General features: G+C 37.1%; 1 protein-coding gene across 1 annotated transcript; it reads right to left on the bottom strand.

The window, feature by feature from the left end:
* Nucleotides 1-8,044: 8,044 nt before the first annotated feature.
* On the bottom strand, nucleotides 8,045-12,822 carry LOC139718047 (cytosolic beta-glucosidase-like). Its single transcript, XM_071629535.1, has 4 exons — nucleotides 12,527-12,822; nucleotides 9,769-10,243; nucleotides 8,917-9,481; nucleotides 8,045-8,499 (listed from the first exon to the last, which is right to left on the bottom strand). The coding sequence occupies exons 1-4, from the start codon at nucleotides 12,820-12,822 to the stop codon at nucleotides 8,045-8,047; spliced, it is 1,791 nt and encodes a 596-aa protein (XP_071485636.1).
* Between the last annotated feature and the right edge of the window lie 3,519 nt (nucleotides 12,823-16,341).

The raw sequence follows: 16,341 nt of genomic DNA, 5'->3' as shown, positions 1-16,341 counted from the left end.
CACTTTTGCCTATTGCATTCATCCTCACAAAACTGAATCGCACTGAGCTGTTCACACACACACACACACACACACACACACGCACACATACACACACATACAAGACATTGTACGCGTAATGCTTTCATATCATACAGTTTGCAGATCTAATAACAAACCAAAGCCAAAATATATGTGAACTGAGTAAATGCAAGTTTTCAAGTTTATTCGGTGGCGTCATCGCTTTTCACCTTATATTTTCTTTAATGTTGTTCTAAATGACGTCATAAAATGAACAGTATAGTACTACTTATCTATTCAATTATGGCACCGAAACTTCAATAATTCCCAAACTTTCGTCCAATTGTCCTAAAATTTTAATTGATGTGTTCTAATATATTGATTCTTTTACTCAATCCACATTTTTATATTTGGCCTTTGGTTTCTTTTATTAACAGACGTGAGAATTATGTAGGGTCCGTCATTACCATACAATAAGCGCTTGCAATAAATTATCTTCAACGAAAAGAGAAAAGGAAATTACGCAAAATATGGTTCGCAGTTGTCATCCGCGCACCTCTGCGATGTCTGGTACATCTATTTCTTCTATACTCTTATCATATTAATCTGCTGCCACTCTCAGGAAGAAATTACTGTAGATATAGGAAATTGACTTGCGTGAAATCGATAAAAAGAATCTGTTGTTGATGTGACATTTTCAATAACAAGTGTGCAAAAGCAATTATTGATCCAAATTTAGTTACATCTGAAAGTATCCATGTTATTCAAAGTTCAAAGTTCAAAGTTCAAAGTTTATTTCATTTTTCAACAAAAAACATATGTTTCACTTCATTTTGTAACAGAAAATAAGGTAAGTAGAACATAGTGAAATAAAAAGAGTATAACAATTGAGGACCTAAAGTAATCATACATTGTATTGCAAGAAAGAAACATAAGTGATCAAAGCGAAATACATGTATACCGTTGTTTTAAATGCGAAAAATGGAGGGACCCACTAAAAAGACAGAGCTTGTAGTATGTGGGTCCCTCTGGAGAAGAACATCAACGAAAAGATCCTAAATTGAACCGTCGTATATACAAGCAGATAACAAAGTGGAAGAAGTCTGGAAGCCCACTAGAAATTAGATTAACAAATAAATACATTTACATAGACGCGAACTAACATAAAACAGGACTAGACAGCAAGACAACTACTAAAGAAAAGGTTGTAAAGGACAAAACGGGATGGACAAGACTGACGAACTGAAGACAAAATAGCAGACAAGAACGCAAACAAGAGACAGAAACAGTAACAGAACAACAGAAACAACATAAACATAAACAGCGATCTTCGGCAGAAGCATGCCGAGAGAAACAGAAGATAGTTGCTGGGGAAAGCGAAATTTTGACGCCTTGAAGAAAGACAAGAAAATAGAAAATAGAGGGATATATGAACCGAGGTAGCACACGGAGAGTCATCTACTAGACTCTATGGGTAAAAAATGGCATAGATGACAACATTGCAAACCTCTTCGAGTAGGGGACAAAGTAAACAGGTTAGTATAAAAAAAAAAGCCAAAAGGTTAATTCAGTATTGTAGAGTCATACGATTGCAATAAAAAAAGACTTCAGTCTCCTCTTGAAAGAGTATATGGATGGAGCATCTTTTAAGTCATGATTCAAGGAATTCCAATAATTTGGGCCTACATAAATAAGTGAGTTTTTAGCAAAAATCGTTCTTAAAAGAGGTAAATGAAATTCACCAGATCGCCTAGTGGGATATTTGTGAAATGATTGATTTTTGAGGAACATAGAATCAAAAATAGATGGAAGCAAGTTATTACAATACTTGTACATAAATTGCCCTAAATTAAACAAAAACAAATCTGTCATTTTTAAGAGCTTGTTGGAGGCAAACAACATATTTGTATGAGAACATACAGAGGAATTACAGATAACACGAAGAGCTTTCTTTTGTAAAAGAAACACTTTGTCTAATAAATTCTGATGAGTGTTGCCCCAAACTAATACTCCATAATTAAGATGAGGCAATATTAACGACGAATATAACATAAGTAATGATTTTTGCGAAATATAAAATTTCAATCTATTTATTATATCTATATTACGTGATACTATATTACAAACATTATCAACATGTGATTTCCAGGAAAGTTTGTCATCCACAATGACACCCAAAAATTTGGTATGTGAGACTCTTTGTAGATGAGAGTCATCTAATACTATATTCATACTTAAACTGTCAACAGTGTTACTAAAAAGCATATATTTCGTTTTTTGAGCATTGAGTGATAGCCTATTGGCCCTGACCCAATTTGTCACTTTCTTCAACTCAATGTTGATTTTATGAACAAGAAAATCAATATCATTATGGGCAAAAAATACATTTGTGTCATCTGCAAAATGAATAAAAGAGAGGCTGTCGGATACGCGACAAAAATCATTGATATAAATAATGAACAATAACGGCCCTAAAAGACTTCCCTGTGGGACGCCGCATTTGACTTCTCTGACATCTGAATCATAGTTTTTAATTGTTACAAATTGTTTTCTATCAACTAAATAACTCCTGAACCACTCCAAGGCCTTCCCACGTATTCCATAATGCGATAACTTATAAAGTAAAATATCATGATTGATAGTGTCGAAGGCCTTGGAGAAGTCCAAGAAAATACTAACTAAATGAGAATGGTTATCAATTGCATGAACAACTCTATCAACAAAATGCAAAAGAGCATGCGTAGTACTATGTTTCTCGCGAAAACCAAACTGATAATTCGTAATAACCTCATGTGCCTTCAAAAAATTAATCATTCTCTTATAAATGAGTTTTTCTAAGACCTTGGAAAATGACGATAATAATGAAATTGGGCGATAATTGCTGATTTCAAACTTATCACCTGCCTTAAATATTGGGATTACTTTAGCTAATTTCATTTTATCGGGAAACACACCGTTAAGAATTGACAAATTGAATATATGAGCAAGTGGATCAGCAACCTAGGAAATAACACCCTTAAGTACAAAATTATCTATCTCATCATAACCAGAACTACGTTTATTTTCAAAAGAGGAAACTATATCAATAATTTCAAATCTGTTAGTTGGTGTGAAAAATATGGAATCAGAGTTACGATGACCTAAAAATTCAGTAAAATGAGTCTCTGTTGCAGGAATATTATGAGCATAATTTCCGCCTATTTTTGAAAAATAAGTATTAAAAATATTTGCAATATAAAGGGGATCATTAATCAATTCATCATTCACTTTAACTCTATCAATGTCAGAGTTTTTACTCGGAACATTCATGGCCTGTTTTAAAACTTTCCAGGTATTTTTCATATCAAACTTATATCTCGATAATTGCTTAGAATAATATATTTTCTTTTCAGAACGTAAAATCATTGTCAAAGTATTTTTGTATGATGTATATCTATTCTTCGATCGCTCAGTTTTTTCAATTTTGTACTTATAATACAAACGATTTTTCCTATTAATTGAACGAAGAATTGATCTTGAAATCCAAGGTAACCTGGGTGTTTTTTTATACTCGGTTCTATTTCTTTGTTTTGGAATTACATCATCTAAATGATGATTGAAAATTTCCATAAAATTATGAAAAGATATATTAACGTCATCGCTGCCAAATACTCCTGACCAGTCAGCATTCTCGAGAGCCGCATCAAAACTTGCTAACTTTTCAGGTGAAACTCTACGTCTGAACAAAAAAGATGAAACAGGTTTAGTATTAGCTGGTGTTTTAGGTGTAAAACAAGTCATTATTGGAAAATGATCGGTCATATCTGAAAGAATTATAAAAGAATCGGGGAGGGGTAAAATATTACAAAACAAGTTGTCAATGAGGGTGGCAGAGCGATCTGTAACACGTGTGGGTTTAGAAATAAGCGGAAGAAAAGACGAGGACAGAAGTGTATGGAGAAACTCACTAGAGATATTATCATGCTCAGACTTCAGCAAATCAATATTAAAATCGCCGAGTAAAAAGCAATCCTTATTTTTAAAAACGTGTGAATTAGCCAGATCTGAAAAATAATCTATATAAAAAATCATTAGAATTTGAATTAGGGGGTCTGTATATAACGCCTACCATAAGATTTCTACATCCTGGGATGAAAATTTCTATAAACAAAGATTCAACAATATTGTCCATTCTAGAGATATCTTCATGAATAATAGTATCATAGGAACGTGCTACATACAATGCAACCCCCCCTCCATTCTTATCAGACCTATTGTTAACAAATAAATTATAACCCTCGATTGCGAAATAATTTTCTGCATTGGAAGCTAACCATGTCTCACTTAATCCGATAACGGATAGCGACTGACTTGCATCAGATTCTAATAAAAATTTTAAATCATCAAAATGTTTATTCAAACTCCTTATATTTAGATGCAAAAAAGAAAATGTATCCTCAGAAAAGTTCTGAATTATATTTTTGTATTGATTCACTGTAATATAATTGCACAACTTATTTTGGGTGATATGATCATTACTAAAATCAAAAGGCAATTCATTTGCAGCAGTGTTCAGGCTATCGGTAACAAAATTATCGTAAGGGGTGGTTCGTATACTGGTTGACCCACTCACTGGGTCAGAGTCTAAGCCTGTGTCCCTAAACAATTCAAAAAAATCATCGTTCGATAAGGAATAAAATGGAGCATTCAAAAAATTAGCCATAATTACGAATACAAGACGAATCTTTTAAAGTCTGCGTCATCAACGAGACTAGGATGTAATGAACGAGTGGACAATACAAAAAAAAATACCCAGTCGCCGTAATGTGGCAAGACACTGGAGTAAGTTACGAACATGGGTGACGTCAAAATCATGATAAGCAGAAGATCGCTGAGGAGACGTAGAACGTGAAACGAGAAGGGGAAGAATGAGGTAAGTAAGAGCATTGAGAAGAATCGACAGAAAAGGACCTAGAACACACACAACACAATAACAAGAATAAATCCAGTGTCTCAGTGGGCTTCCGAGAAGACATACATGCATTGGAAAGGATAAAGAGGATTGTGAGAGGCAAGCCGATATGCCGATATGCTAGAGCGAAGACGGTGGGATAACAAAGCCATGTTGTAGTGTGTTTGGGGGAGGGCTCCCGCCAGATACGGAAAATACGATGGGGAAACATTAGATGAAATAAAATTGTAATGAATAATAATCCTTCAATGATAACACGACAATTTAACTGCATAAGAGAATATGTAAGGAGGTTTAAATACATCTTTCTTGAGTTTCGGATATAACATTTCGGAACGATTAATGAAAGAAAAAAAAAGAAAAAAATAATTACATTCATATTTAACATCCAAAAAACAAATGAGTTCAAGATTTAGGATTAAAGTATTGTACATGGTAATCAAGAATTGTACAATATAACAATGTAATCAATGAGGCGAAAACGTTTTATAATAATGGCCATCAGACAGAAAGGTAACAGAGATATGTACTGGACGGTATGCTGAGGATGCAAAGAGTACACTTTTATGCAGTATACCATGTGTGCAGGAAATCAGAGGGAACGCCAGTGTAAGCGAGAGAGGGCGGCATAGAGCCGGAAGCTAGCGTCCCTATCGTGTGACATCAACATTGTTGAGACTAAGTGTAAGCCAACATATAAGTGAAAGGGGAGAAGAACTATACAGTGCACATAAAATGCATTTTGAAATAGACAACATGTATACTATGAACATGGGAAGTAATATCCGCACAAGAAAGGGGAAAAAATACAGGTATCAAACAGGATAGTGCAAAATTGTACCTCATGACTTCAGGTTATAGGAACAAAATGAGAATAAGGCTGTAGACAAAGGAAATGATAATTCCCGAGGGACCCCCGGAAACCTCACACTGTCCCAGCGAGACACCCGAAATCTGCCACCTGGTGGCTATGAGTATAATGAACAGTATGAATAAAGGCTTTTGAATTTACAAGTGGGACAATTTATTGTGCACTTGTCTGCAAGACGGATCTGTGGTAGCAGGAAGAGAGAGAAGAAGAAAAGAAGAGGAGGAGAAGGATAAAAAAGGAAAAGAAAACTAACAAAGTACCACGGTTAGACGATACACAATAGACATTCGCGTGATATTTAGTACAAGGCACGTCACCTGTGTGTTGAATACATAAAACATCTGGAGTAGTTTTAAGGTCCAGAGCGTATTATAATGTTTCAAAAACATTTCAAAACTTCCATTACTACAAAATAATGTACATTTATAGTGCTCAATATTTACGGAACACATTAAAACCTTGTGCATTGCACTGTATGACAAACAGTATGCAACTTCTAAGGTATAGCCAAAGAATCGCGGTGGCAGGATAGAACGGGAAGGACAGATTGGGTATTGGTAATAAAACCTCTCTGTATGTTTACAGACTCTTTTGGTACTCTACAAACCGGAGCAAACCAGTGTGGGATAATTATGTACTTTACATAAATTACTTTAGTTCAAGGGATCCAGGGAATGTTTTCACGATAAATGAACAGAAGGGATTGACACATAATAACAAATACAGGCGTCATGGCAAAGGGTGATGGCATAAGATGAAAGTGTGTTTTTTCACTTCACTTGTAAATACAAAAAAGAAGGGTAATGACATAAGATAAAAGCGTACTTTCAACTCATTTGTAAATGCAAGGAGGAGAGGGTATATGACACGAGATAAAAGCGCATTAGCACTTCACTTATAAGTGCGAGAATTTGCTATACATTGTTAGAAAATTCCTTAGAGACCAAATATCACAGGGTGCATGCGGAACAATGCTGCAGTTTTACAAAGAATGTCACATTTGGCCTCATTATCGGATAGGGGCTAATGAATCCCAAATCACACGGGAGGGGGGGGGGGCTGGATATTCATGATGGGCGTGTCTCAACTCCAATGTTAAGACACACGATAGCCATGAATTAAGTTGGATGTACCATAGAGTGCATCCACTGCAAGGAGTGCATTTTTTAGAACAAAAGAATGGGGTTATGTAAACTGCAAACCTCTAACATCTGGGCTCATCCTCTGAAGGGGTATGGAGTTACTTTAGTTGAAAACACAATTCTAAGAAATTCCAAATCTCTCATCTAGAGATAAGAGGAAGTTAGGATGTGTGCGTCTCAACAATACCATGAGCCATCAAATTTACAACAGCCTTTCAATCCATTCATTTGACTGGGAAAGCCATCATTATTTTTGTCTCAATTTTGGCGGGAAAAGCAATGCAAGCTGTTAAATTGCATCAAGAGGACACCCGTGGTCGAAAGGGAGACGGTATGCCACACACACACATATACACAAACAATTCCTTCGCTCCAATTCTCTTCTTTATTTCATTATTAGCTATTATGTAGGTTTTGCCTTTATCTTGCAATAACTCCTAATTTGCATGGTCTTAAATGGAAAAGCACAAAATGAATACAGTTCTGTATGATACAGAAATAAAAACAAGGAATTCTGCTTAAATTCGTCTGCCTGATATCATTCAAAGTTTATTGTCTATAAGTTCAAAAAAATGTAAACATAGTATCATGCATTATATAGGCCTATTGGTATACATGTTTACAGTCATGTATACACATGGTGTATGTCTGCTGTTTATTTCATGCATAAAAATATATACCCATGTATTTACGACTGATGTATACGTGTATATTACTAATTATGTATTTTCAGCCATTATTCATTTATTGATTATCTTTTATTTGCTATTGCGTAACACACAGTAAATCTAGTCATTATCTATTTCGTACCAGACGAGCCTAAACAACTTACAGAATACACAGGAAACACGTGTTCATGTACATACAAATTTAAGCCATGATTTGTCACGATCACTGGTCAGATTTGAATTGCCGATTTTTAATGACTGTAACCATTGCCAAAGCCTGTACACCTATCACTATGACCGTGGATGTGCTACATCCAGCATGCTTTGACAAAATCTTTTACGTTTCTATGTCGTTTATCTCTACAGTGCAGTCACTTTCGATTAACAGCCCTTTTTATAGATTAAATGTGACTCAAAAGAGCGCAAGAAGTAGTAAAAGTACACTACTGAAAAGTGACGCCCTGACAGTCACGCCCCCTGATGTAGTCATGACATCAGTGGTTTCCATGGGTGGAGTCACGTCCCCTGATGTAGTCATGTCGACAGGAGGATCCGTGGGCGGAGTCACGTCCCCAGATGACGTAGTCGTGACAGGAGGCTCCGTGGGCGGAGTACCGCCCCCTGATGAAGTCATGATAACAGTCTCCATGGACGGAGTCGAGCCCTGGTTTTCGGGCACGAATCCGTTCTGAGCGACGATCTCGCTGTACATGATTGCCGACTGTTTGGCTTGCCTGGTGAGGTCCGGATCGGAGAAGTTGATGTAGTGCATTCCAAAACGTTCGCTGTAACCCGCTGCCCACTCAAAGTTATCCAGGAGCGACCAGGCAGTGTACCCCCTGACGTCAGCTCCATCAATATTGATGGCTAAATGGTATGATATCAAGGGAGGATATAGAAAATAACTTTGTTTCACAATACATTTTATCATATGCCTTTTTCCTACAAATTCAATGGCCTTGATGTGGCTACGTCTGTCTTTGTTGGTTGGTGGTTTTTTTTTTCGCTTTGTTTTGATTTGTTGTTTTTCTGTGACTGTGACAGCGAAAGCCATTCTAGTTTTGATGCCCGGTCAAGCAAGTTATGTCCGTAGTAATAATGTTAAAGTCAGTTTGGAGGAAAACTAGTAGATCACTTCGCTCCTTCGAATTATTGGCCCGGCCACTTATCATGACTGTGCAAGACTACAGATCTTATCATTAAATGCATCATAAAACATTCGAATTCAGAAATACATAATGTAATTGCAGTTAATAACATTGACTTTGCAATCACTGAACAAACCTTTCAAGACCTCGTTGATGTAGGCACGGAAGAACTTCTGTCTGCTCACGTCGTCCAGCTCGTAGACGTCGGCGGTCGACACGCCGTTCTCGGTGACGTAGATGGGCATATGGTATTCGTCGTGGATCCATTTCAGCAGGTTGCGAATTCCCCAGGGACACACCGCGAGCCATGATGAACCCGACGAGGGCCAGGCAGCATCCTGCCACGTTCCGACGTCTGAATCCTCCCAATAGCTCGGATTGCTATTGAGGTTTTCTCCGTTGTCCACGGCATAATTAGATGTGTAGTGATTGAGGCCAAAGAAGTCGCTAGTCCCCTTGATTTGGGCTTTCTCATCCTCGGTGAATTCAGGCAAGCGAGACTGGCTGTAGCCCTGGGCGGTACTCTTTCTACTGATCTTGTCTTTCATCACCTCGGGGTAATCTCCGTTGATGAAGATCGGGTGAGCATACCAGCCGAGGTTGAACTGGAGGTTGCGATCAGCGGCCTCAACGTCGGACGGGTTACTTTTATTCCACGGCTCAGCATGGTTTGAATTAAGGGTAATGCCAATTGAACCATTCTGTAAAGAGAAAATAGATCATGAGTTCTAAGATGCCGATACGTGGTTGTTACATGCACAAAGTGGATATCAAGGTTTTTTGGGGGGAATGTCACATGTTTGATATGGCTGGTAATCATTGCAGTTGGTATTGTGGCCTGATTAAAAAAAAACAAAAGCAAACAAACAAACAAACAAACAAGACGTTATTTGTCAAGTTGTTATTCTGCCACTGGTTGTTATATGACTTGCTTTTTTTTTCCTGATGTAGGATGGATGGGTGACTGAAGTCAGAATACAAATCTAACCTGCAAGCTCCTGTATGTGTCATTGTAGGTGTGATAGGCTTTAGCATGAGACTTGATGAGATTATGAGACACCCTGTAGACCGTGGAAGCCATATCTTTGATTCCAGGGGCGTTCGTACCCTCGCCGTAACCCAGCAGCGAGACGATCCAAGGCTCGTTGAAGGTGATCCAGAATTTCACACGGTCACCGAACCTCTCGAAGCACAGGTTGGCGTAATCGTTGAAGTGGTCAATGATAGTCTCGTTGTCCCATCCTCCGTGGTCTTGCAGGGCCTGAGGGAGATCCCAGTGGTAGAGCGTCACCATTGGTGTGATCCCGTGTAGGACGAGTTCGTTGATGACGTTGTTGTAATACAAGATGCCTAATTCGTTGACGTTGTCGATGGTTCCATCGGGCAAGATTCTCGCCCAGGAGATCGAGAATCGATAGTATTTGAGTCCCATCGCTGTCATTGCAGCCACGTCCTCTGCATACCTGTAATGCAATGTGTGTGACAAAGTGAAAGTGGTTACTCCAACCATGACTGGCTGACATGAATCTTTCATTTCCAGCATCAACTTTCTTCGTCTTATATGTATGACTCATAGATGGTGCGTTTTAACCGTCAGTTGAATATAAATTTGATTCATTTCATAAGATTCACTCATTTTCCATATCTGAATGATACAAATTATTACAAAGTAACAATGATTATTTGTGCAAGCAGGTAAAAGACTTATTGAGATAGTACAATAAATATAGATATGCACATGAATTGAATATCAAACATTTGCACACTAAAACAATACATACACAGTCATGATACAACTACTTTGAACTTCGAGAAATCAACGCACGAGTTAAGATATTACTAAATTTTAAGGAATGGAGAAAACTGGCAAAAAGAAAAGAAAAGAAAAGGAAAACTTCTAGAATTAGAAAGTTCCCTTGGCAAAAAGAGAAATATATACATAATTTATATATATCATATATATATGCATGTGTGTGTGTGTGTGTGTGTGTGTAGTGATAATTTAAAGCATTTCCATACTTATCAAAGTAAGCGAATGGGCACTCAGATTCAGGAGTGAAAGGAGGAAGAGGTCCAAATAAAGCAATGGGACGAAATCACACACACACACACACACACACACACACACACACACACACACTGTTACATATACACGAACTCAAATATAGAATTATTCTTAAAAACCAGAAGAAATAAAGCCAACAACGCAGGACAAAAATGAAATGGGATATGTGACGAGGTAACCGACATGGAATTCAACATTTAAGTACATTACAATACAGACTATCTATCAAAAAAGAAACTCACAAAAGAGGAATGTAGGAAGTCGTTGGACTTGAATTCAAGGTACTAGTAGTCCGTTGTATTCAATGTTTCAATAACCACTTATATCAACTTGAATCTATAATTATGTGCCAAGACTTACTGAACATTTAATTTCAGCCCGAACAAGAGTTTTTGGAAGAAAAAAAATGTGTTCGATATAAGGATAGGTGGATACAACTGAACTGTCTTGTGTCTTTTTATGTATTGAATTGTTAAGAACAAACACTGAGTGGAATGCTGAAGATTATTGCCATGGGGGTTGTACATAAATTGACAGAGTTGCATCTGGTATCAGTAATCAATAAATAAATCATTATAGTGTGAACATGAGTGGTATAGTGTGGGTGAGTATTCAAAGAATCTTTTTCTGAAGTAATAAGAACTTGTTAAGAAATGTTGAAATACCATGATTTAGATATCGACAGATTGACGTGGAATAAAGCATTTAGAACTTTTCTCTTGGTAAAACATATTTGAGTTGAGCTATTTTTCCTGTATAGGCTTACTACGGAAACCATTTTACAAAATCGATACGAACATTTTAAGAAACTTTATTGTCTAAAGAGACGCCGAGGAATTTAGTTGAAGTGACTTTCGTTATGGGAATATCATCTAACAATATTGGGCTGGGAAGGACAGTTTAGGTATTACTAAAAACAAGTAATTAGCCAAAATTGAGTCATAAGTAACGTGTTGTTATCTTTCATCCAATCACTTACTTGAGTAAGTTTATTGTCTAATTTGTAATATGGTATGGTATGGTTTATGGTATTTATTTCCGTTCAGAAGGGTTGAAATGGGAGTGAAACATATTGGAATCATCAACTAATATTATAAACTGCAATATTTTTTAGGACATTTGAATGTCATTGATATATAAATGAGGAAAAGTAGTGGACCATTAAGTACAAGCTTCAATGGTGAGGGTTAGCATGCCAGCGAAAAAGAGGAACCGTTCACGTTTATACATTTATATCAACGTCATGACTGACTATAATAGACGACATGAATTAGAGACTGATAGGGATTGTTTATCATACATCTGCATGTTAATTGTTTTTTTCAAGAAATCAAAAAGGTTTTTAGTATATAGCTGATTCATCGAGGAAAGGACTTTAATGAAAGCTGTATATCTACAAACGGGGAGGTGAGGTACAACCTTTTGTCTAAATAGGTGTGATTTGACCGATTCCGTTGCTTCACGCGGAAAAATAAATGTTAACTTCAAAATTTCTGAACTTTCTTCGATATATTTGAAACTCGTACCGGCTTCCTTTCTTGTTTTCAACGTAACTCATATTAACAAAGTCAACGCCAGAGCGTACAGTTCTGCTGTAATCTGGTATTGTGGTAAGCAGGTTGTTACCGACAGATTTGAGTGAGTGTCACTGGGAAAACAACTATCAAAGCATGCAGCTTACTTTTCGTAACTGTTGCAGGCGACATCACCAGTGTCATTGTTGTAGACATTCCCGCCTTCATGGGTGTATGTATCCCATATGTTCTCCCCTTTACCATCAGCGTCCCAAGCACCTTCGATCTGGTACGACGACGTCGCAGAGCTCCAGGCGAAGCCCTCGGGAAAAGTCCCGTAGAGAAGGGCGTCCCTGACGGGATCGTTGAACACGTCCGGATACACGAACTCTGGATCGTCGGAAATCGCCGGAGCGACACTGAAGATGATGAAAATTGCTAAAACTATCAGTAGTTTCGTCATGATACTTTTATTTTGTATTGATGTAGCACAAAGAAAAAATTTCGGATTCCAGTAAATCACTTCTTGGAAAATGTTTCTTAGTTTCGGACTAAATATATAACTTTCCTAGCGTCTTCCTAAGATACACCAGCTGTGTTCATAGAATGAGTGTATTTATTGGTTGTGCTTTCAAAACCCCCATTGCCAATTGTTACTTATTGCTATATTTAGGGGGATGAATTTCAACAAAGAAACGCCCCCTATAGTTCATGAAGGATTCGATAACATTATCTAGAGCGGATCTAGAGGGGGGGGGGGGGGTTGCAACCCCCCCCCCCCCCAAAAAAAAAAAAAAAAAAATAAAAAAAAATCCGGGGACCATTTTTTGTTTTAATCTTATCTTTTTTTTTAAAACTTGCAATTTTTAATTTGGCAATGACCTCTCTACCAAAAATAGTGGTGTTTTAGATGCAAGAAAACGCCATTTTCACACACAGATTTTCAAAAATTCTCCCTACTGTGGGACGGGGGACACCCCTCTCCCACACCCTCCCCCCCCCCCCCCCCCTTTATAAAAAGCTAGATCCGCCCCTGATTATGTGGTTGAAAGGTTAATTGTATGGGTTTTTTTTATCTCGGGCACACACGCCCTTGAACTTTACATAATTATCAAAGTTTGCAAAAGAAAAAAAAAACATATCAAAACATATACCAACTGAAGCAAGCTTTGGGTGCGAACCAAGAGTAAAAAATCTCATATGCTGTTTGATTCCAAAGGTGTTGATAAATGTCAAACTTCGAGATCGAGCAAGGGTAAACCCAACTTTGTACAGTAAGTAAAGCTTTGATCTAGTTACCTTTCAACTCTGCAAACAATTGGGGGAGATACGGCCTTTTGTTATTTTCCTCATAAAATAATTGAACATTGAACGGAATGATATTCGATGAAGCTTTGCTTTGGAGCATAAAGGGATGGGTCTGCTTGCCACTCCCTATGATTAAGGCTGTAGATGACCTACAAATTTTGGGTGGTGTTCGTTGCTCCGAAGGCTCGTTAATGCGAAAATGAAAAACCGTTCGTTACTCCGAAGGTTCGTTAACCCAAAACACAAAATTCCTTATACATAGATGTTCGTTAATTTGAAAATGAAAGAGGGTTCGTTAATCCGAATGTTTGTGGTGTATATTCCGAGGTTCTTTGTTCCGAAGCATTCGTTATTCCCATAAAAAGACTCGATAATCCGAAAATGAAAAAAAAAAGGATCGTTATCCGAAGGTTTGTTACTCCGAAAATTAAGAAGGTTCGTTTTCCGAAATTGACAAAGGTGTGTATACTTACATGAAACTTTGGAATTACGAACCTCATTTCATTTCGGATTAATGAACCATCGAAATAACGAAATGATGTATAACCGAAATTTTCACCTGCGCGTATTAGAGGGCAAGCAAAAGGATGTAACGTGGTGCGAGTTATAGTATCAACGTTTTCCAACATAATCCTATCGCTATATACTGTCAGACATGTTAGTCACATTATGTAGTTCGTCATATTTTATTTGACTTAACATAACTTGCACATTCTACGATGCGGACTACATGTATTTTCATATGATTTTCATATATACCGTTTTACCATTGTATTAGCATCATTAATATCACAATAGTGTCAATCTTTCTTGCAATTATTGGTACAGATTTTGTCAGAGATGGAAGACGGACATTTAGTACAATGTATACATATATATATATATGTATATGTATATATATATATATATATATATATATACATATACATATATATATATATATATATATATATATTATGGCATATACATACATAGCTATATGTTACTGTATTATTACACTTGATTGAGCAAGCAAATGATTTAGTTTACATATTATGACTTGCAATGGAATTAAAGATTCCATAAATTATATTATCATGGTTTATGTTGATACTCTAGGTCCTGTATGCTTCAATGTTTGTACATAACTTTGAAAATTTAATGTCAAAAACCATTTGCTATCACACTGTTAAGTTCAGTGGCTTTGACACTGAACACATCAGGAAAAGAAAGAGGTGGGCACATCTTAAGTTTTAAAATAATCAGAAGCCTTAAGCAAAGCCTTATTTCACCAAATCTCTATATAGGGTGTGTTATTAAAAATCAACATTCAGAATCTTGCAAAGTTTTGCGTGACAACCCTGCCATGCATGAGGCGTTCCGTCGCTGACATGTGGACTTTGCCATGACAAGGCATGCAGGTGGTCATGTTGTTATGGGCGCAGCTCATAATCCACTATATGTAACAACTCTTTTCACAATACTTTGAAGAATAGATAAGCTAGGAATTGTCTACCTCTTTCTTTCTCTGATGAGCTCAAAGTCTAAGTCAAAAGCCAAAAAGCCTTTGTTGTATGATTTTTTTTTCTGGAAATAAGAGGTATCCATGCTTCTCTTTATTTTTTCTGGTGTGTGTTGTAGCAAGAGGTTTTTGACATTAAACATTTAAAAGTCATGATACTCAAAGATACTTGACTAATTGGGTTTTCCGAATGCATAATTTGAAAGAGCATTTAAGTTCAAATTTTATGAACATTTTTCTTTTCTCAATCATGCATACACCCCACTTCTTCTGCATAATAAGCCTTTGTTTTAGTTTCTTTCTTTGTTGGACGCCCTGTACATCTGGTCTGAGTGAATGAAGCAACTACCGCAATGTGAAGTTTGAGTAAAAATCGGACAATCCGCTGAAAAGTGATATGAATTTTTAAAGTTGCAATGCCGCCACCGAAGACCATAACATTTTGTGACATCAGCACGTACTATGTACATACAACGATATAAAAGATATAAAGAGCATTCCACAAAGTTTTATTATCATGAAAAGTGCACTAGTACATAAAGTGCTGGTCAGGAGATGAGAATACGGAATGAAAAAGTGAAAATATCAAGCCAAATGAAAAGACTGTTAACTCTGCTCTAAAATGATAATGGAAATATGCATCACTTTCTTTCTGGAATCTGTTGAGTGTTATCCGTGTTTATTTGAGTTCACAATCCCTCTCCGTCTGCAGGGGACATGCGCTATATGGTCACCTTCAGTCACTGAGTATGAAATCAATTCTACAGCTTGTAACTCGATGTTTTCCTTGTCTCTGATCGAGTGAGAGTGTCGTGATGAATGTTGAATGTAGTCCAATATAGGTTGGAGCCATCAGGAAATGCCGGTTGAAACGTGTAGTACTTCCCACTTCTGTATAATACAGTATATTCATTTTCGGTGGAATAACGCACAAGTATACAGACTTATCTGGTATAATGGCTGTGACACTGAATGAAACGTACCCATGTGCAGAGTAATCTAAAGGATCAAAAGAAGGCATTTTACCTTTTGATTTCTCGATGATACTAAAACTTGTCGTTGCTTTGCTGTGTCACACCCTGTCCATAGTTCCATACAGTTCACCTCCTTGGAGGACACAAGGGGACCAGACCGGTCACATCAACGACAATGACAGACTGACCAATAAGAGGG

This window comes from Diadema antillarum, unplaced genomic scaffold (genome assembly GCF_040938485.1).
Source record: "Diadema antillarum isolate AM-2024a unplaced genomic scaffold, OU_Dant_1.0 scf00000087, whole genome shotgun sequence".
NCBI classification, from domain to species: domain Eukaryota; kingdom Metazoa; phylum Echinodermata; class Echinoidea; order Diadematoida; family Diadematidae; genus Diadema; species Diadema antillarum.
This window is presented reverse-complemented; position numbering and strand designations above follow the sequence as displayed.

What these genes read in the sequence shown, in the direction of transcription:
- LOC139718047 (XM_071629535.1), bottom strand. Translation starts at nt 12,822, where the DNA reads ATGACGAAACTACTGATAGTTTTAGCAATTTTCATCATCTTCAGTGTC. An exon ending in ACACATACAGGAGCTTGCAG is followed by an intron (nt 9,482 to 9,768) that starts GTTAGATTTGTA and finishes TTCTCTTTACAG; the next exon opens with AATGGTTCAATTGGCATTAC. An exon ending in CATCAACGAGGTCTTGAAAG is followed by an intron (nt 8,500 to 8,916) that starts GTTTGTTCAGTG and finishes CATACCATTTAG; the next exon opens with CCATCAATATTGATGGAGCT.